Source organism: Lytechinus variegatus, chromosome 18, assembly GCF_018143015.1.
Source record: "Lytechinus variegatus isolate NC3 chromosome 18, Lvar_3.0, whole genome shotgun sequence".
In the NCBI taxonomy this organism is placed as follows: Eukaryota; Metazoa; Echinodermata; class Echinoidea; order Temnopleuroida; family Toxopneustidae; genus Lytechinus; species Lytechinus variegatus.
In genome coordinates, this window is record NC_054757.1 from 1438675 (window position 1) to 1462035 (window position 23361).

The window sequence follows — 23361 nt, forward strand, 5'->3', positions numbered from 1 at the left end:
ATAGGAGCTAGCGTATAGCGAACATTTTTTTTTAAATAGATTCCTCGTAAAATAAAAAAAAAAATCATGTGATGTTTCACTCTTTCTATTTCCATTTTTCCTTTTTTTTACGTTGGTCGTGAAACTTTTTTTTCTTGGAGGAAAGGGGGATGCCCCTAAAGCCCTCCATCTGTACTAGTCTTTAAATCTTGAAAAGTGACCCCTTTCAGTAGCTCTGACGCTATCGTTGATTGATAAATGGTTTTCGATTTGAAATGCAAAATGACATGTGAAATCCATTTATAAAAAATGATCGCTTGTTAAGGCGTATTAACGATTTATTTCATTTTCATTTTCCCCAAAAAAAATTCCGAACTAATAGGGAGGCTAAACTTTTGAGATCATCGGGGTTTTTTTAGTGACGGTGAAGGATTAAAGATATGTCACTCGTTAGATACAATTCTAATTGTTTGTGTATATCTCTTTAAACAGAGAATACAAATTAGTGTGGCCATGGTATAGCGGAGAGTATCACTCCGTCAGCTTACCACTCTACATATCACGACACCAGATGGCCATACCTGAACTCATCGATTTCCCACCACTTAAGGGCACCCGAAAGAAACCAAAACACCCCGAAGACTAGATCAATTAGCTGAACAAAGGATCAGAGAGGCGTGAAGACTCGTAGATGATGATATACAGGGGTATTCCTGGGATGAATTAGCTACCAAACTGAGCGGGAGTAATGAAAATGGGCATATGCTTTCAACGCGCGCGCAAGCGGGATCCTTCGTGGCGCCTCGCGATGTGATGGTGGCAGCGGGTTCGTTCACACTGCCATATACTAGTATATCAATCTTCTCGTGCATGCTTCCGAGAGAAGAGCCGAAAAATAACATTGTACTTGCAGTGAAGTGGGGCACTTTGTTAAAATCTGGAGTACCTTTTCTCTACGAATGCATCCATCATATTGTTGATTGAACAATTTGTTGATTTATGCATATGCTTCTTTAGTTAACTCTGTAGTAGATGTCTAAATATTGGATAGTTCGTGATAGAACAATGGGAAAAGGCAGTACAAAAAAATCACTGACGTACGGCGTGATTTTAGTTTTTAGACCACGTGTCAACCATCCTGAGGCAAAGCGTCTGATTTGTTTTCATTTTCGACTCAAATTGGTGAGCATAATTTGATGCTCATCACAATCTTCCATATACGCATGAAGCCATGTCGGGTCGAAATGCGCTCATTTTCAATCTTCTCTCTGCCCAGCGCATCCATCGAAACATCATGCCATAATGAATTACCTGATAGGCGCAGGGATAAAGTTACATCGCCTATCGGACAGGCAGCTCTGCTCGGTGAAAGGTTTTTCCTTGCCATAATGTCGTCCGAAGAATTCCTACTGTGAATGTAATGAATAATCTTGATCCTATCGTTCTGCGCAACATGGTCACGCAGTCTTGTTCTCCGCCGCGTATTTTTCTTTGACATCTGTTCAGGTGTTCTCTGCGTACGTTTCAATTATCGTCTGCGTGCTCCGAGGTGTACGTTTCCCGCCGCGCGTGACGTCATCGTACAGATGCGCAACTCAACTCGCACGTACGGACAGCAACTGCATGCAGTGACGTGACCACGACAGTCGGCGTCACGCATGCGTCTATCTTCTGGCGGTCATGCGCAATTAGGCGGGAACGAAAATATCAATATCACCTGCCTTCACTTTGAGCCAGTGTATGTTTTACCGGCATAGCGGGAATCTGCGCTTGTTTTCCAAACCTACCTTACTGTGATTTATTTCTTTTGGTTGTGAACTTGGAATGTTAAATTAACGATTTTATTGTAAAGTGGATGGAGTTCTCCCTAAGTGGTGTTTTCCTGATAGTAATACATTAACTGGTGAGTGTAACTTCCGTAATTTTTTATTATTTGTGATTACTTTCATCAAGCTTTCGTTATCACCATTTTTTTGCTGCAAAGCGTCAATAAAGCAAAGGAAATGAAAATCACGATATTTTTTTATGATTGATTGATAGATTGATGACCGCAACAAAATTGATTTCAATTTTTGACACGATCAGATACTCCTAGATACACCTAATTTTAAAACATGCGATCGCTTTTTAGCGATTAGTCATTAAAGGGATGGTCCAGGCTGAAAGTATTTATAGCTTAATAAATACAGTAGAATTCACTGAGCAAAATGCAGAAAATTTCAAAAAAATTGGATAACAAATAACAAAGTTATTGAATTTATTCTAAAGTTTAGCAATATTCTGTAAAAACAGTCGTCATGTATAGTCATTAGGTAGGCTGATGATGTCACATCCCCACTTGTTCCTTTCTATTTTGTTATATGAAATTAGGGTTATTCCAAAAGAATTCTCCAAGAACTAGACAAATTGGATTGACAACTGATACAGTGCATTATTCTGCAACTTATTTCATTATAAGGGAGACGTATTATTCACACAAGTATAAAATAATGAAAAAATGTTATTTTATGTAAGAACATTAGAAAACGGAAAGTAATAATAATAATAATTCAATAACTTTATTATTTGTTATCCGATTTTGATGAAATTTTCAGCATTTTGCTCAGTGGATTCTACTCTATGTATTAAAACCCGGACCATCCCTTTTGGCATCCTGCATTCCTCTCTGAACAAGTACCGAAATAAGCCCCAAATTAACGAAAACGTGCACCACAAATATATCCGCTATCATAAATATGACAAAATTCTACTTGAGGATTTTCTTATGTTTAAAAACATTTTCAGATAAAACAAAAGATTGTGTCTGAATTTCGTGTTGAAGTGCCTTGATGCTCGGCCTTGACCTTAAGGCGCCTTAAGGCCTACCTTTTCACAGCCTTGGCCTTGAAGATTCAAGCCTAGGCTTTGAGGATTTTGAGCCTTGAAATTTCAAGGCATTTTCAAGGCTTTTTCAAGTCATTTTGTATTTTGTACTTTTATTTGCTTTTATAAAAGTAATTATAAATGTTTCAATTGTTCTGTATATCTAATGGTCAATACAACCAGTCAGCAGTAGTAGCAGCTGTAGTAGTAAATGTACTAGCAGAGCCATCAATTGTGATTATCACCATTATCAAGATTTATCATCATATAATTATAAAACAAAGAGAAGTGATGGAAATAACATTATTTATTGGTAATATCATGACTAAAGATGATAATGACAATATCAATAACACTGATAATAATGATTATGATAAAGATTATAGTGATTTTATGACAGGAATAATTGTAACAGATCTGACTGCAATTTCGACAACAATTTTCAGACTTTAAAGATAGCTAACTCTAAAGAATGATAACACGGTTGATATCCATTTGGATTTTCCTTGTATTATTTTCTTTGACCAACAAGAATGTTTTAAGTCTTAATGATTATGTGAAAAGATTTGGTAAACTTGAACACAATCTTCAATTTTGTCATTTTCAAATGGGCTATGTCAATGGCATGATGAGCAAAAATTTTGAGGGGCTAAGCATGGCATCTAGAGCAACATTTCTGCCCCCAAAAAAGTTGAAAGCGATTGAAGCGAGCACAATTTTTCACCCTTATACTATTAGAATGGCACGCGCTACGAAAGCTTTTTAATTACACGAAATGTCCAGAAGTTTGAGCTTGTGATTTGTTCTGGCAATGTCTCGCAAGGCTGCCCCTTTAACAGTGATTAGCGCCATAATTGACCCAAAATCGAGTTTTACAACTTCAGAATTGATTTGTATTTATCAAAACCGCTTGCTCGCTATGCTTTCTTGCAGAAAAGTAAAGCCTAAGTCAAAATATCTGTCCTATCAATTAGAAATCACCTTAAAAGGCTTTGCTGAACTGAAATTCTACAAAACACACAACTTCTTCATGCAGTTGTTAATCTCATTTGAAAATATCTGTTTGCACCAAATGCTATTTTTTTTAGCTTTGACCCCCCCCAACAAAAATATGTTCTGCCTCCCCTGTCTCAGGGAGTAGAGAAAGACATATGTTGAGATTGGTCATGCCAGGATCAGATCACCTTGGTAATAATAATCATTGCAATGTAAATCGCCTCGAAAAATAATGTATTAAATGAACAAAGGTAACTATATTATTATTTTAATAATATATGTCTAAATCTATCATGAAATTATTTTTATTTATGTACAAGGGTCAAGAGTTTCCTTCGCTCATGCACACCTTTTATACACTTTGTCTTGTGCGTCATGTCTGCCGCCTAAGAATTGTTGTCTGATTGTTAGATATATTGAAAGTTTGAAAATGCCTTGGCCTTGAGGTTTTCAGGCCTTGGCCTTGGGTTTCCATGCCTTGGCCTCAGCCTTGGTTTTTGAAGCCTTGGCCTTGGGTATGAAAGCCTTGGCCTTGGAGGTTTGAGCCTTAACTACAACACTGCAATCGTGTAATGAGTTCAAGTTTTCAGAGGGCAGAAGATGGCTTCCGTGTAACTTTTCTTTATCTTTTCGAGATGGCGAAGCGAGTGAGCAAAATGTCACTTTATTAAAAACAAAAATAAGATTTTTATGACAGATTTAATATGAAGTTTAGAATTAATTTCATATTTTACTCTTTTGTAACAATTTCCTTTTTTTTGTTTAGTCAGACTTGGAACTTTATTGTGCGTGTGTTTGTGGGGGAAGGGATTCCCAACATACCACCCCATCCCTCCGCTAGCTGTGATCACAGTAATTGTATCATCGAAAACATGACGTTAAAAACTCAGAGTTTCTTTGAAACAACAGACCATTCGAAGCTGATAATTATATCAGCACAAATAGCCTTTATGTTTTTGTACATCATCAGCCCACCTAATGATGTTTTCACAAAATATTACTAAACTTTGAACTTCAATAACTTTATTATTTGTTATCCGATTTTGATGAAATTTTCGGCATTCTGCTCAGTAGATTCTACTCTATGTATTAAGACATAAATATTTTCAGCCCGGACCTTTTCTTTAAGCATCCTGCTTTCCTCTCTGAACAAGTACCGAAATAAGCCCCAAATTAACGAAAACGTTCATCACAATTATACCCATGCACCATCACGACCTCGATGACTACTACCGCGATCAGCCTCCTCCATCTCCCTCCTCGATCATCATGTCCATGATCACGACATCCACTTGGTGCGAATTTCGCCTGCTAAATAAAACGCCTTGTGATATTGTCAGGACGTGTTGTAATTATTTTGTATTAATGTAACTTCATGTATGTAATATTAAGTTACATTTCGTTTACTGTTTATATCTATATGAATTGTACACATGTTTCAAGCTTTTGACTGCCATACCTGTATCTCTTTGAAAAAATCAGTAGAAATTAATTGAATTTGCCGGTATTGTCAATATAAACATTTCAGATGTAATTCATCTTCTTGTAATATGATTTCGTCATAAGAAAAGGAAATATTCATCGCTAGTTTGCTATATGTCAATGACGATTCCTAACTCTTTCAATCCATCTTACAAACTTACAGACGTTGACATTTCTCCCTGAATTTTAAAAATTTTATTTCTTACAATTACAATTGGGCCTAGAAACGAATTCAACAAATTTCCAATTTATCTGAATTCAATTCAGGTTAACATTTTTTGTATATGAATTGACAATCCATTTTCACGTGAAGCATACAAATCCCAAATAAAGTACAAAACAATGGCTATAAATACAATATTTGAATTACGAAAGAAGGCGTGAAATCTAGAAAGCAGGGGCTTGTATCGGTTTACACTTGCAAAAATATACGAATAAAAAACAATCGAAAAGGATAAGAGAAGGGAAAGGAAAGGAAGATAGGTGAAAAGAAAAGAGTTAGAAGCGAAGAGGCGAATAGAGAAAGAACATGAAGAAAGGACATATATTATTTAGCATGACATAAGATGACTGTATTAAATAATCACGATTCAACAGCCATATATAATAGAAAGTATAAAATAATGCAATCAAAAAATCTCAAGACTATTTGTCCGCTTATCCCCTAAAATAATTATGTATGGAACTGTCTTCCTGAAGTAATTAAGGATTTAACTTCTGAAACTTAAAAAAAAACACTTTCAGAACAATTCTTATGATTCTTCTTAATTCCCCTCATACATATGTCATAGTGCTTGAATAGCCTCTTGAGCACAATCAACAATCAACTTAAATGATATCCGTGTTGGGTCAATGGATGATTTCTAAACCATGTAAGGCATGAAAGGTGGACATCTGAAATCGGACTTGAAATTAAACAACATTATTTGTGATATTCTGCCAAAGTTAAACATTTTGATTTGATTGTAAATAAATGCACCAAAAGCACTTCATGAGAGCAAAATTATATTTCCCTTTATTTATCAAAAATGATAAAATATCATTCCATAATGGATAAAAGAAAAATGTCTTCCCATCTGACAGCACATTTCGGGGTTCCTCATCCACAAAACCAAATGCATGGATATGATGGGAGGAGCGAGCGAGACATTGGTGGTGTTCAGAGTAGCAATCCCCTTTTTTGCTTGTTAAATCATTATAAAAAATTAAAAAGTCCATTACATATTCCTTCTTGTACGTTGTAAACTCTGCAAGAGATGATGTTGAGATTCTAAACACAGGAGCGACAGGTATACCCAATCCCAGCGCCTGAAGTGATAACAAACGCGCCGAGAAACATCCCTTGACTTTGACCTTGAAATATGAAATCCTTGACATTACAACCTAGCAAAGGTAAAGGGGACAGGAATTAAGAAAAAAAGATGGAGAGATATCGAGAGAAGGGGAATGGGTAGGGAATGGTATGTTTTGACTTGGACAAGTTGAGATGGCCTGAAAGAGAGGGCATTTTGGTTGATTGTCTTCGCGTATAAAGCTTCCGGGGAGGCGGGAAGGTGGCGCCGCCGTCACGCGCAACATACACATCAAGCTGCCAAGGAGAGGGTGATGGGCGACAAGAACGGGCGGGAGTGACATAAGGGAGATCAAGAAACAAGAACCTCATCTCCGTCAAGAATGAAAAGCAATTTGTAAAGATGCTTGTCCGATCAAGTTGGATAAACAAGGCGCAGTTTTCTTAAAAGGCCGTTCACATTGGCCAAATTTCGATTAGATCTCACCGAGCGGCAGTCAAAAGGTTTGCACGTTTCCCCGCGCCCGGCACAAAATGTACACGATGCGCATCATCTCACGCTGATGAGAAATGGTGCTTGAATTAAATGGTGGCAGCAGTGGGATAGCGCCTTCCCGCCATGGTGAGGTGATATTGTATCATAGCTGACAGATCGCTTGATTCCTGGGGATGTTTACCTATTATTTCCTATCCTATCCGGGTTGAACTAAAAGTCAGAAACACGTTTGCTTTTGCAGAGGGGGTAAAGTTAGACATATCGGACTCAAGGTCTGCCAACTTCTGACAAGAACAATAATTGATACGACTTTGGGGGAAGATGGATCGACGCAAATTAGAACTACACCTTGCCCCAAGCATGTCAAACTTCCTGTATTGAAAGACAACATGGTGATTACATCGACACGTGGTATTTGTTTTGAATATCTTTTAATGTTATTGCTGTATGTTGCATGTGTAAAAGTTGTAAATATGCAACTGGATAGACATTGATTATGTTTCCATTTATTTTAAGACTAACAGTTATCGATAAACAAAAATAATCCCGAAATTGTCTTGATTAATTCGTCTCGTAACGTTTTCTCAAAATATGTTAATAATATTTTGAAATGGCTTTTCCAAATGATCTTACCATAGACATAACCCTAAGGCCTGCATCACTGGTGAATGACATATAAAGAATATTTATATCATGATCTTACATAATAGCGAACTTAAGTACATACCCCTCTAAAAAATCAACAAACTTATTCGACTGCTTTGAAGCAGTATTTTAAAGGTTTTTGTGAAGCTTTGGTAAACGGCCAATTATGAATTTTGATTGATATCGTCTTCATTACTCTAAACTGGTTTGTAGAACACTCTAAATCAGCGTGAGCATAATCATGCCGCCGCAAGCACATTTTATTGTTCTATAATTCTAAGGTGATTGACTAAAAATGACTACGACATAAAAATATAAATGATCACATGGAGCTATATACTGCATCACAACCAACTAAGTTGTAATCGACTCTATCGAATGTGTGCATGTGTAGTGAGCCATGGACCTAATGAGTGAGCTAAATAAGTCACCTGGTCAAGTTTGTGGGTACGTGGATGGAGTTATTCAATCAATAATGATTAGAAAACAATTATTCTCAGATGTATCGATCAGTATGGTGTTTTTAGAAACACAAATACACAACAAAATGAAGTTTGTATTTGAATGTCATATATTTATCCGTAATCCTTATAGAATGGCGAAAATTCAAGAGACTCGAGATTAAATTGATCAATAAGAGGTTTGTGATGGCGTTAAGGTAATCGAAATCTCAAGTAGATGTGAACGGAGTTCGCACTATTGGGATCACGGGAGATTTAGAGATTGCCAGACAGGTTTTGAGAGTGACACACGCCAGGATCTTCGGCGTCGTAACTGTCAGCGCTCTGATGATAGCAAGATGGAGAAGATGGGGTGTTCTGTCTGCGTAACAACAGATGACACAGACTAATCATTGTAAATAAGAACAACCCATCGCCGCTAAGTAGAAGGTGCCTAAAGTTTAATATAAGGTGAATTCAAGCCAGAAACACAACACGACAAAAAGTAATTCTTTAAAATATTTTTAAAGACATTTTTTTCTTTTAAGGAGATAGTGTACACAAAATAATATAAATATTTTCGAAAATCTTTCTTACGAATTTGCTGATTGCTAATTTATCAGAGCGCTGAAAAGATTACAGCCAGAAATGAAAGGTTATAATATGAAAATGTTACTTTTACTCCGGTTGGTATGAAAAAGGACAATCAGTAAACAAAAAGACATAACACTTCATGAATTTGGTTAAGTTGCATTGAATTTTTATTTGTGGTTGGACATGCACTTTGAAATTATTAAAGTAGGTCTTAAAGATGCGCAACCCAATGAAGTCATTACTATTCATTACACTTTCGTTTCAGACTTTGTGTAGAAACATACTTTATAGATAATCCAACTTTATTTCCACCGTGAGTGAAAATACCAAACTAAAACATAAAGCGCGCACACAAACACAGAAGTTCTGTGAAACATTAAAAAATAATTATTCCACATTGCAGAAATATTCTCCTCATCGTCTCTCCTCGTTATTTTTCGTACATTACTCATTTCATGCATTATGTTGTTGTTTATTCCACTCTTTCTTCCTCATTTTTGGCCAGTATCATTGAATATTAATGAATAATGACATACAACCACAGCTTCTCAGTGGACCTTTCCATTTCAAGCATGTTATTCTCAGCTACAATTATTTAATGATCCATATTAAGTTTCGAATGTACAATTAAAATGAATATATATATATATATATATATATTCATCGTAATTATACATTCTAAACTTAATATATGTATATTTCCGTTACATGTTTCTGTATTACATTTCAATAGTTATAACTGTATTTTTTATGGATTTTGTATACTGTTTTGTTGGAAATGAGAAAAGATAAAACTGAAACTGATGCCACGATGAATATTGTCACACTATTGATCAGAGGGCAGTGCATTCTTATGAACCCACTCTGCTGCAGGCTAATTTTTACGATAAGTGCTACGATAAGGGCTAAATCTGTTTTGGAGGCTTTGAATCAGACTACAAGTCATGGATTTTTCAGAGTCTTGCCTCATTTCTAAACAAAAAAAGAGAACTTTGAAACATCGTTCAAATCGAGACTCGAATCTGCGTCAATAAAATAGCGCGTCGTTCTACAGATCGCGCCACATCAGTCGACTTGAGCGATGCGCTGGAACCAAATCATGTTTCGTGTCGCTATGAATATTCATGAGGCGTAATCTGACTAAATAAACCCTATTGGGTACCATTTATGTTAATTAGCTCTGATCGTAAGTTGAGGACACAGTCACACCAACGAATCCGAATCCAGCTCAATCAAAACTATAACGTTATTTCCAATATACCATCGGTCGGTTTAGAGTTGGTTGAGTGACTGCGTTATTAGATTGATTGGGTTTGAAATCCTCGTGAAATAAGGCTTCTATGTTTATTTTATCCTGCATTACGTCTTACAACAAAATGTGATCCGCAGAGGGTGTTGGTGATTAATCACAACGAGTGTCTTGTTGGTGAACACTATATGCTAGGAGGATATCCCGTCCAAAAGTGCGCGTTAATAAATTGAAATACGTACGTCATCTCGGAATCCTTGCAACGAAGAACCCCATGTATCATCTAATATAATGCCCGAGTGTGCAGTGGTACCAAATATATTAGGTAAAAGTTTGATTCTTCTATTTTACGAGGCATAAGTGTTTGAACAGGTTTCGTCCATAGCTTACCGAATAGTACCGAATAGTATATTTTTACTATTCAATGCACGAACATAAGCATTCAAAAATATACAACATGTTGGTATTTTTTTAACATATAATCTTGGGATTGGGTCTCGTCTATCCAATGATAGTAAAAGTTTTGACAGAATGTTACACTTGAGTGAGCACTGTCCATTTTTGTAAAGCTCGCAGAAATCTGTTTGCGCAGAAATGCTCGTTTTCACGCTGTGTCAAAGGGAAAGGGCGAAATCAAACTTACCCTGCGAAACATATCTCATACATTTCCCTTGCACTTTTAGTCAGTTGAATAAAACGGATACATTCAAACATTTTGTAACAATTTTTGTCACCAAAATTGAAATTTCAACACATTGTAAGCACAACCTTTACCATTTTTGTGCCAGCTGGATCTGAGGACATAACTGAATCTGAACAAAAGTTTTTATCAGACATCTCCAGCATTTTTCACTAAGGTTTTATCATTTAAAGTGGGTTTACATTTCATTTTTCATTCAATACTTGTTTATCCACACTTTTTGCAAGCTTGACAATGATTAACAAAATGAAAATCAAGCCTAAACCATTTTATGTAAATCACAGCTCAGTGTAATTTAAAAGCAAGTATCGTCACAATGGCCTTGGTGTGCGGGGGAGTGGGTGGGGCGCAATGCACCCTTCGAAGTGTTTTGGGCAAGGAAACAAGTTAAAAAAGGTAAAAGATATCGTCAAATTGATTTTACTCGCCTATAATTCCATGTGTTCTTCGTGATTGAGGTCTACTTTTATTCGCATAACTATTTCAAAGTTCTGCGCAAATAATTTTTCACTAACTTTTCAAAAGTAAGTGGTGCTCACTCAAGCGGAAATATTTTTCGACAGTTGTATCGTAATAGCTTAAATGGATCTGTACCAATGTTAAAATGTGGAAAAATCTTCAGGATATAACAAATGTATAATTTTACAGGACTTTTTCTAAGTGTAAACTTTTTTTGATACGCCCTGTAGTATGTACCTTTTACGAGGCCTCCATCATGTCCATCATCATCAAGCCTAGATGGCGGTCTCCTGCATTCCTATAAATAATCTTGTTTTGAAAAACGTATAATACATCTTGTTGATTTTCATTTACAATATTTATACTATACGACTAATATTATTTTGTTTTATGTATTACCTTTGTATATTGTATATATGTATTTTGTAATTCTGATAGAATGCAGAAATAAATAAATCAAATAATTCCCCATCCCCTGGGATCGATTTACACCCATGATAACTACTTGTGATTGGGTTGTTTCATCAATAATATCGGTAGCATCAGTAAACAAACCACTAATTCAACACCAGCTAGAAGAGTAAAACTCGCATCGTACGATGCAAAGTGTCCACCTACAATACCTGCGGACAAAACAAGAAAAAACAGTGAAAACGGATTTGAAATTGCTATAAAAATAACTTATTAATAACTTACTAAAAATGTCTTATTTATTAATCAGTTCCTTCAACACCTAGGGGTTTTTATCTTCTGAGTCATCACAAATATTTATTCCAATTGGATGGTCAGATAATTTAACTGTGATGGTTGTAATGAATAAAAAAATTGAATAAATGAATACTAAGTAAATGAATAAATAAATAAATAATCAGGTAGAGTTACCTTATTCATTAGCCGTATTCAATTAAAGTTTAATAACAAAGAAAATTATTGATAACATGAATATGAATAAAAATTTGTTACATTCGAAAAATTCAAAATGGTAAATAGCATATACAAAATGAAATGATGAAATTTTTACTTTTTTTTTCTAAAATGTCATTCCAGTGGTATGAATACGTACAAACATGGCACACAATGATGACAATACTTAATGACTTCCTACGTATCAGTATACCAGTAATATATATGAAACATCAATTTATGTACATGACAAGACATGAATGTGAGAGACTTTTATCATGTTTACAAGACTTTAAAATGAAAAGTTGAAAAGCGACGCGCAGTCACCAAATTTTGCACCTCGGCGCATTCGCGATATTCGTTGAGGGGGGGGGGTAACTCATCCTATTCATGATTTACAAAACATGAATAGAGTGTCTCGTTCAGTAGGTCTAAATCTTGAAATTTTCCGCTCGCGCTTCGCGCTCTCATTATTTGATTTTTAAAATATGTAACGTCTTCATGGCTAACTGCATGCAATATTTAACAGGTACCTTTTCCATCATGTGTATAACCCTTACAAATGCTATCAATGATGTGTATTCAAAAATAGTAATAAATGAAGGACGTAAAAAACTATTTCCAAAATAATATGTCACCGTTTAGGTTCTTACCTGACAGACAACCGCCAATGAATGTGCCTGAGCCAAAACATAGTTCGAAGATTGCGTATGCAATGTCGAAGTTTTCCGCACACACTCTTCTTCTGACCACCAGCGGTCCTAGAATAGACACGCCAGCTATACCAATAGCAGACACACACGCTGTTACGAACATTGCATAGTATTGGTGAATAAAGACATCGCAAAGCAGAGCTGAAGCATTCACCAAGGTTACACCAATGTACAGGAAAATTGGGTTCGATAAACGACCGGAGAGGGCGCCAGACAAGAGTCTTGCGAAAAAGTTACCCAAAGAGGCAAATAATGTCATGACAATTGTAGCGTCAATGGAGTAACCTCTCTGGATGGCACGAGGGACCAGAAAAGCATGCCAGCCACAATATACCAAACCATCCAAGATAGCAACTATAAACATTATATTCACCGACGGGTCCTTGTAAAAACTAGAATGCCGAATGTTATCGAGAAGCTGTTTTAAAGTTTGATTTTGCTGATGCAGTTGGTCCCTGATCTGATTTACTGCAGAAGTGTGTGTAGGTTGATGGTAAGAGCTGGAAACGGAACTCCTAGCACGACATAACGGCGTAACATCTTCGTCAGACGTCGTTAAACAATCGTAGAATCTTTGATCAGCAGGACGATTTTCCAGGAAGTCATCAATATTCTTACAATGGTCCCTACTCATGTCCTCAATAGTTGATTTATTGACTCGTATGGAAACGACACATGGGATCAGATTGGCCATAAGACCTCCTAGCATAAGGAGGCCACTTCTCCAACCATAAAGCTTTCCAAAGATATCCGCCAGGTAGGGTAGAAGTACCATTCCAAAACCGAATCCACTCATACCTACACCGTATAAGATATCGAAGTTCTTCTTGTCTGCAAGTTGGTCTAAGGCAATCGTTAAGGATATCGCCAGCAAGCAATGACCAATGCCTGTTGATTATGAAAGGAACAACACGATTTGATGTCATCAAAATGTCAATTAACTGAAAAATACATCCATTATAACTTCAAGGGGGAAGCAAGGCATATGAAAAATCTAAGCTTCATTGTATTGTAACCAATAAATATAGGTGACCTGTATACTACCAATGAGAACATACTTTTTAAGAATCAAATATTCTGTTGATATCTTTCACAATCAATTATGTTTTCTCAGTTGATTTAAATTATAGATTGACCCTTTCCCCGCAAAAAAAACGTTACTGTAGATTAATAGCGAAATAAACATGATAAACAAAACAAAAAATATCTGAAAATTGGATACCATGTGTCTTTACAGGACCTCTTACCCTCAGCGGTAGGTCTTCTTAAAGAGGAATTTGTAAGAATGATTTTTTTTCTGAATTTGTACAATTGAAAAACCTTTACGAAACCCCCAATATCTATATCTTACCAGCCAAGGCCAAGAAAACAGCTATCATAACGTTGTTAGGAGCCAGGGCTGTAAGAATGACACCCAGAGATATCAAACAAGCTCCACAGATCAGCATAATTCGACGAATGGCCTTCAAACGGTAGAGAGCGACAATCAAAGGAGCTATATTTAAGCAGAAAATAAAATAAAAATCGCAATGAAATTAAAATGGATTCATTCGAACGACGATAAGGCATTTCTATTCTGTCGTTTACGATACCTATACGTGTCTGTATACTACAGGTACGTTAAGGTACGTTACTCGGTCTCAAAGGATAAGTCCACCCAAACAAAAAGTTGATTTGAATAATAAAAAAAAAAAAAATCTAACAAGCACAACACTGAAAATTTCATCAAAGTCGGACGTAAAATGAGAAAGTTATGACATTTTAAAATTTTGCTTAATTTCACAAAATAGTTATTATGCACATCCTGGTTGGTATGCAAATTCGGAGACTGATGATGTGATCCACTCTCTTACCTTCGATATTTTGTGTAGCCTCCTTTTAAACTGTCTTCCGTCTCTCCTTTATACTATAGTATGTAATGCTGTCTCTACGTATTGAAACTAAGTTACAGGTGCTTGCCCCCCCATACAAGCTTTGCTTTTCTTGGCAAGCACCTCCGTTTTGTTTTATATAGTTATTATAGTCAAAGTTACTTTAGTTCGCATTAGTTCTCATTGTTTATACCTTCTAATTCTTATGCATTATTGATGTAATTCAAATTTGACTGTGTATTGTTTGATTTTGTTGTGTTTTGTGAACGGAAAATGAATAAAAATCTAAATCTAAATCTCCATTTCTTTGGTATTTTATTACATGAAATATTTTAATTCTCTCTTCAATGTCAAGTGAAGCAATGATTAATTCCTTTCCGAATATGTGGGATTTTATTTTCATTGTTCAATACTGTATGGTTCATTTATATTGGTCCTTCTTGTAAAATATAGTGTAAAAAATGAATATTGTATAATTTAAACAGTAAATAACAAAAGAAATAGTAAGTGAAGGACATCATCAACTGTCTCATTCGCATGTCACTGAATTGTGCATATCGCTATTTTGTGAAAAATAAGTGAAATGTTAACATGTCATATCTTTCTTATTTTACCTCCGATTTTGACGAAATTTTCAGCATTATGCTTGTCTGATTTTTCTCTTTTGATTCAAATCAATATTTCCCTGAGGTGGACTTGACCTTTAAAGAATTTACCACAGACACTGCTGAAAGTTGAAAATTGTAGGTTTTCGATCGCAATTAGCTGTTTTAAGATGTTACCTTATAATGTAGGGTGGCGCGATAGCTCAGTCGGTAGAGCGGGGGTTCGGATTCCGGTGACCCGGGCTCGATTCCCAAGTGGTGCGCTAGTGCCCTTTGGTAAGGCATTTATCCTCATTACCAGGTCCCTCGGAGAGGACCTTAAGTCGTTGGTCCCCTGGTTGGTTGCTCACAGGCATTCGTGCTTTCTTAGCAGTCAGGTAAAAAACCTCGGTATAACATATAATAATTGTTGGAATCGCTAATCGGTCAGAGACAGGAGGGTTTTTAGACTAAAATTGCCGGGTTGGAATGGAAAGGAACTCGTCTACTTCCGGATATGGGACCTTTGCACTGTATTCGCCTATCAAACCGTCTTGTCCTAATTGTGTAGTTCGTTAATGTTGAAGCTGATTACTCTATCAGGGGTGGTGGTTCGGAGCCATTTATCCTAGTGGTAGTGGTCTGGGATACTTCTCCAGAGAGGTGTTTTTCCTGGAGGACTGCTGGAGGATGGTTGTCATGTGAACACTTTTAGGCTTAGGATTAAACATCCTAGAGGGGCATTTGAATCAAAGGAGCTGAAAGGTTACTTAAGGAGGAACGCGTCCACTGCGGGTAGTGACCAGAGGTGCTCTGGTCGGAGGTCCATTCGGTACGCCCCTTTACAACTTGATACAATTTGATGATCCGTGTCTAATTTAAAGTCCTATAAGAACATTAGACAATTTAATCGATCTTAACATGTCTTGAATTTTCTGTTTTGGTACTATTAACATGGACAGAAAATCTAATTTGATTTTATTTATTCAGATTTCTAACATCTACGATATGTTTTGTTCCATACATCTCGAAACATAATCAGTAGAACAAGGAAATTTATATAACAATAATCAAGATAACCAATCAAACAAGTTGGAAATAAGAGGAGGCTGCTGAAAAGCGGAGCTTGTAGAGTGCAGTCTTCTATAAAAATTTAAGATGGAGATATTCGTATAAACAAAAACACAAGTACAACGTGGTAAAAAGTTTAACATAAATCCAGTTAAATGTAGGTTCATAGCTTAAAAAAGAAAAAGAATGATAGTGCATGAGCGTTGTGGCCCAGTGGATAATTATTTAAATTATTTAATTATTTAAATCGCCATGAGCACCGAAAGGTGGACCTGTGCGCTATATAAGCATCTTGGTCTGTGTAGTACATGATTCGGAGTCACGCGAAAATAAACTCTGCAATATGTCCTGAAATAGGACTCAAATTTACTCGACTGGGCATGTGCGGGCACTCATCTGGCATATACAATAATGAATAACAATATTTTACCGACCACATTTGAAATTTTCATCCGCCGTAAACGATCGGAAAAGTGTTAAAATCTGGTTTCAGTAAAGGTCAAATACTAATTAAAGGTTAATTGATATAATCTGGGCAAATATCTCGGCGTATAGTGATTGGTTATTGATGTCTTGTAATGCATTCAAATTTCAGTTTGTTTATTAGTATGCAAGATGGAAAATTGATACAGACATGACAGAGGGATATTCGTAAATTTTCACGCTTCTGATTTCTTCGCTGAAACTGGCGGCTTCGAATGCGGACATCAAAAAACCTTTACTGCCGTTCTTTCTTTTGTGCTTCTTTAGAAATGAATAACTGCTTGAATAAATGTTTGCCTGTTGGAACTCCAGTCATAGACTCTCATGGTCAAAGGCACGAAAAGATCTAAAACGAGGGGTTTTGGGCGTGAACGTACTGGCCGAAACTCACTGAACCCAATCGATTGGACTCCGCATCAGTCAAATTGACTTAGACCAGTAGTCAGCTGGGTGCCGTGCAACTGATATGGAAATCACTGATAATCACATTTCTGACATATATTCTAGTCAGAAATAACTATGTTCTAGTAAAATACGACTAGAAAACAGTTAAATTTGACTAGATAACAGTTGCAACCAGCTGACCCTATTAACCAGTCAATTTTGACTGATTTGTTTTTAGAGTGTACCAAAGGAATTAGGGTACTATTATTTGGTGTCACTCGGGTTGGTTGTTGAATTAGCTCCCTAATTCATTTAGCCTTTTGGATAAAGAATTGTTGTTGTTAAGATGTTACAATTGAGATCACCGAGTAATAAAAATTCGACCAGAAAAGGCAGTGACTTTATCAAGTTTATTCATGCTCTAACACTCACAAGGAATCTCATGGATAAACAGGCACAGCGTTCACAAGCATGGGCGGAAATCCCAGGAGGGACAGGGGGACGCGTTCCCCTACCAAAAAATAGTAGGGGGACATAACATCAAATGCCCTCTACAATTTATGGTCTTATATGATGGAGAAAAATACATCATTCACAATCGAATTAATACATGTATTTTGAACTGAATGACGTTACATTTTTGGTGAAAACTTTTGTTTTTTGCTTGCTAGTCAAATTTTCCAGACCCTGTTCCCTCTACCTTGAGGGACAGATTTCCGCCCATGTTCATAAGTGTTCGCATAAAGGCTACATAAAACAAATAGAAAGAAAATTATGTTTGAGTGATGAAGAGTGACGAGTATCTTGAAGAAACTTTTGAAACTTAAATCTAAAAGAATTTAGTCTTGGGGGGAATCTTATAGATGGTATTATCATGAGTGCCCCAAAATCTCGGGCCTTCGAAAGTGAATAGTGATTTGGCAAGAATTGTCCGGGGTAGATGCCCAATGAAATTCGTAGGATTGACGTGTCGGCTATAATGAATAGTTTTGTTTTGGTTAAATGAAGAATCAAAGATTGGTGGTAGCATATTCATACACGAATTGACCCATATTGATATGTTTTTTATCTTTATATTTTCGATAAACAATTGGTCTGTGTGGGATCTCTAGGACATGTTAATAATACTGGCAACGCCTTCGATCTTCTGTAAAAGAAAATCATCGGAGAGGTCCAGAAAATGCACCTACTGTATGTTCAAAGTTATTCACGGATATTCTTTTAAAAATTATCACCTACCTGGAAAGTAACTGAAGGCGGTAAACAGTCCAAGGGCAATCCCGATATCTGTCGAGGTGGTCCCGAGACTCCATGAGATATCTTCAAGATAAATCCCGATAGATTTGATGGTACCAACCTGAGAACATGCCATCAGAAATAGCGAGAGTACCACCGGGAAACTCTCGGGTATACCCGCCTCCAAACAACATCTCCGCCTTTCCATGTTTTTCCCTACTATGTCCTACCAATATTATTGCTCTCTTAAATAGGTCTATATGAATTTGCACAAAAATTACCGTCAAGCTTGAAATTACAGGCGCTATTTTTATTCATATATGATTTGTCATCTACGTCGATGCATACAAAGGACGGTGTTCATGGTGGTGAAGGCTGCTCATTGTGACCCCGTTTTGGTTGCCGAGCTGTAAACAAGATTGATATTAGAAAGAAAAAATAAATAAATAGTCCACGCATCACTTAGCATGATTAAAGCAATAACACTGAGGAAAAAACAATCAACAATAAAATGTGTGCTATAAGGTACTGTCAACAATTTCTTATTCTGCTTGCTTTTTGATAAGTCCCTCATTTTCATTTTCCATATGTAAACCATGACCTGTAATTATCAATGATTTCATTATGTGTTTGAAATTACGACCTATTTATTTACCGATTATTTTTGTAAAATGTTAATCATTGTAACTGAATTTATTCTGCTTTGTATATTATGTATGTATAATATGTTTGTTGTTATTATCTGAAAATGGAAATAAAACAAATTGAATCTTGAATCTGAATAATGAACGCATTATTATCATTATGTCCTAATTATAAATCGTATTACTTTGCAATTTTGTTTAAGATTTGAAATGAAATAAATTGTTTAGATCAATCAATCAATAAATCAATCAGATGCGTTGCTATGTCGATCAGTGCAATGATTATCTTTTGTTATACATATTTAAAGGCATATCTAAAGGCATGCAAAACTTCATGTACGTAGCTTTCCCGGAAACGTAATAACGATGACCTGGTATTACAAATGATATTTTTGAGATAAATACACTGCAATACTTAAGATCAACTTACTTTGTATGACGTAGGTCGATGTGCTTGTCATACAAGCCTCATGCAAGCTTTCAAAGTTGCTAATATATTGATATAAGAACAACCTTTTGAATTTGAATATGAGCAAAATATGCGTAATTCAGTTGTTTGTCTTTTATGCATCAATCTTGATGCATAATAACGTGAGAAAAGATTACATTATCAATTTACCTCAAAGCAATTTGCTAAACAGATTCGAAATATATTTATAAATTCATGTAAAGAGCCAAAATGTTTAAGTTTAATTTTGAATCCAACATTTACCACTCTGTCACGTCTACAAAAGCTGATTTTCTAATTTTTGTAGAAGCAACATGCTGTGCTAGCCATTGAAAAAAAACACCAGGAAATATTCATCAAGAGAAAAATCACAAAGAAACAAATTAAGAATGAAAAATAGTAAGTGAAAGACAACCACTGTATAAAATGATCAATTTAGGTTATTAGTGATGAAATAAAAATGTGGGCTCTCTAGTGAGTTCTCAAACTGCAATCACTAAAGAGTAAATCAGAGCCAGAAGAATATGTGCTGTAGCGCCCCCTTGTGACAGGCGTCTAGGCTGAATGACTTTAATTTTCAAACCACTGAATTATGTAGCTCAGTGTTTCACACAGTATAGTATTTCTTCCAACGTCTAGACTGCCCTTCTTTTCCAGTCAAGCAAAATATAGTAAAACATTTATTCACACTATTTGTCTTGATGATATGCAGTTTTTCGATAGCAATAATATCGAATATTAATTTCGCAATTTCTGTGATCGTTTCAAGTGATCACTCTCCCTTTCTCTTATTACAAAACAATTAAATTCATCATTAATGCATTAAAGACACCACAATACACTACAAGAAACTAAACAATCATCATTACACTACATCCATACTCGCACGTTCACACACACACCCACACACACACCCTCACACAATGAAACACTCCTAATTCACTTACACATCAAGAACAAATACTTTCTTCTACAATAAACTCGTATTGAACTCACCATAATCATGCCCCATTTACGTCCACCACACCCACACCCTCACACTTTTTTTTTTAACAAGTGCACACCTAGTTACCAGTAATGCAGATCGCATTTCCATTTATTTGAAAGCAGGATAAACGAGCATTGTGGATTAAATGCCTTGCTCACGGGCATATAGGTGCCGCGGCCGGGGATCGAACCCCGGACTTTCCACGTATAGCCAGGCGCCTTAGACCACTCGGCCACGGCACACACACACACACACACGCACACACACACAGAACTGACACTGCACAAAGACATTGAAAGTCATGTAGTGTAACAGAAACTTATGAAGGGTTTGGAAGATAAAGGACGTGGTGCATAAGATGAGGATGTATCAACCAATTTGGATAGTTATTGAATAGTTTCTGTACCCCCAGGTCAGCAAAGCGGGGTGTTGATTACCCCTGTCTCCGGGCAAACTTTTTCGTCTTTACCCGTCCAAAGAGTCGACAAGGATCGTCAAAGTCACCCTTGGCGATCGCGCAGTTGCTCTTGCTGCCCCCAACAAAAAAAAACATGGAACAGCCCGCCAATTGACATAAGAAATCAAAATTGAAAACCTATTTCTTTAATTAGCAAATTGCTGTGTACAAGAAGAGCTCTGAATAAGCATAGCTGAATGAGTTTGCTTAATGAGAGAGAATAAAATGCAGATGAGTGCATCACTAAAATTAATTCATGTTTGGAAATAAAGGTGTAAACCTATGAAAAAAACAGTTGAAACAGTACAGATATATAACACACACAAGCACACACGCATACGTACATACACAATCCTGGGGAGCGTTTCATGAAGGGTTTTTGTCCGACAAGTTCTGTTTTATCCGACAATTACCATAGTAACAGTACCTCTCAGCCAATCAGAATCAAGGAAAGATGTCAGGTCTGACAACTTGTCGGAGAAAAATATTGATGAAACGCTCCCCAGGAGAGAGAGAAAAAAATGCTTTCTTTGATTGGAAAATAATTGTAAAATAAACTTAAAACTTTAGCTAAAAAGGGGTTAAGTCTTACATTTGTTTAAATCATTGATTACAACTGATTTGCATTTCAAATAATCTTGTTCATTTTGAAATAAGATATTACATTGTGAGAAATATAAAGATATTAAAAAAAAGTAGAACATAAATAATAATAGAAAAAAATGATTTCAAATCATTTTTTTTTATATCAAAGTGATAATAAATTTCTAATTAAAGCATTGTATTAAAGAGAAAATATATCTAAACATAGAATTGGTAAGGGAGAAAGTAAAGGAGAAAGTAGAAAAGACATGAAATAAAATGAAAATTCAACAGAGAAATATGAGAAGGATATGATGATCCGTTTAGTGGTATAGCAAAACTCATAAAGATACCAATTTCACTGACACTATAGGGCGCCGGCGGCTATGGGCTTCACTCAAATTTGGGAATCAATTTTCCAATTTCTTTGCTCTTCTTATTTTGCTTCGGGCATTTTTTGTCCTTCGAAAGTGCAAGGTTTGGAAAAAATTCTTTAAGGATGAGTGTTTCAGTCTGTTTTCTAGATTCAATGTCAGACTGCACTTTTAAAAGATATTCATGCAGCGCGATCCTTATTGGTGGCGGATCTACGGGGGGGGGGATGGTTGGGGATTTAACCCCCTCCCCTTGGGCTGCCAAGTAAAAAAAAAAGTAATGGCCTAATTACCGGAGCCCTTTTTGTGCTTTTAAAATTTCTCTGGATGAAAAATGCCCTCTTTTTTTCAGTGAATCCCCCTTTTTTTGTCAAATTTACACCAGCTCCCCCTGTCCAAAAAAATCGATCTCAGGGTCCTGGTCAAACCCCCCTCATGGAGAAAAGTGAGATCGGCCCCTGCTTAAAACCGACCCCGTCCCTCTCCCAGGTTAAAGAGGGAAAATTCAACAAAGACTTTTGTCACTTTTTATCCTTGCCTTCCAAACTTTCATCAACAATACCTGTGAGAATAGTTATTTATTTTGATGTCACTTTCAGAACTATTGAATGCTAACGAAACCTAAGTGTCCTTTTTAGTGTCCATTTTTTTTCCAGACTCGGGGCAGCACCTTGCCCTTGAAAAGTGCACAACTTTTAAACCTGTCAGATTTGATAACGTGGAAATAACGACAAGAGAAGACACCTTGTAAAGAAGTAAGAAAATAAGCTGTCAAATACTTCAGAGAAATATGCTAAAGGATATATGCATTGGATGTGATTTAATTGGGGAAAAAATTTACCTCTCATTTTTGTTGCATATCGTATTGCAAAATTTCATTTGCAATTGTGGTGAGCATGCCGGAGGGAATGGACACGCTGACCAAGGGAATATATATCGCAGCAGTTATATTATTATTATAAACTATATTCGCCCTTCGAGTTAAAATGAAAATTATGAACAGTAACTTACCTCAATCTTTTATCATGAGGCCTACTTGGTCCTATTACGAGCCTGAGATACACTTCTTCTTATAATTTCGTGACGAGAACAAATTTAAAGGACAAGTCCACGCCAACATAAAGTTGATTTGAATATAAAGAGAAAACCCATAACACTGAAAATTTCAGCAAAATCGGATGTTAAATAAGAAAATTGTGACGTTTTGAAGTTTCTATTAATTTTACAAAACGGGTAATACGCACATCTTGTTCGCCGGTATACAAATGGGGAGGGGGAGAACTGATGACATCATTCACTACACTCTTAAAAATATTGGATAAAAATGCTCCATGAGGGTAATTATGTATCCAACCAACGATGGGCATTTCTTTTGGGCATTTTTATTTATCCAGTGTGATAAAAATTTTGCTCATTGTAAAATAACTGCT

The 23361-nt window shown here is 36.2% G+C and overlaps 2 protein-coding genes across 2 annotated transcripts in view; one reads left to right on the forward strand and one right to left on the reverse strand.

Moving 5' to 3' along the window:
* The first annotated feature begins 1248 nt into the window (after positions 1 to 1248).
* The window catches only part of LOC121432135, a 29512-nt gene continuing 7399 nt past the window's right edge, over positions 1249 to 23361 (forward strand). The window contains exon 1 of the mRNA XM_041629990.1: positions 1249 to 1882. The gene's annotated coding sequence lies outside the window, so the exon portion shown is untranslated. The remainder of the gene's footprint in view (positions 1883 to 23361) is intronic.
* LOC121431583 (monocarboxylate transporter 14-like) lies at positions 11689 to 18647 on the reverse strand. Its single transcript, XM_041629130.1, has 4 exons — positions 18442 to 18647; positions 14161 to 14304; positions 12750 to 13697; positions 11689 to 11816 (listed from the first exon to the last, which is right to left on the reverse strand). The coding sequence occupies exons 1-4, from the start codon at positions 18644 to 18646 to the stop codon at positions 11695 to 11697; spliced, it is 1419 nt and encodes a 472-aa protein (XP_041485064.1). The 5' UTR covers position 18647; the 3' UTR covers positions 11689 to 11694.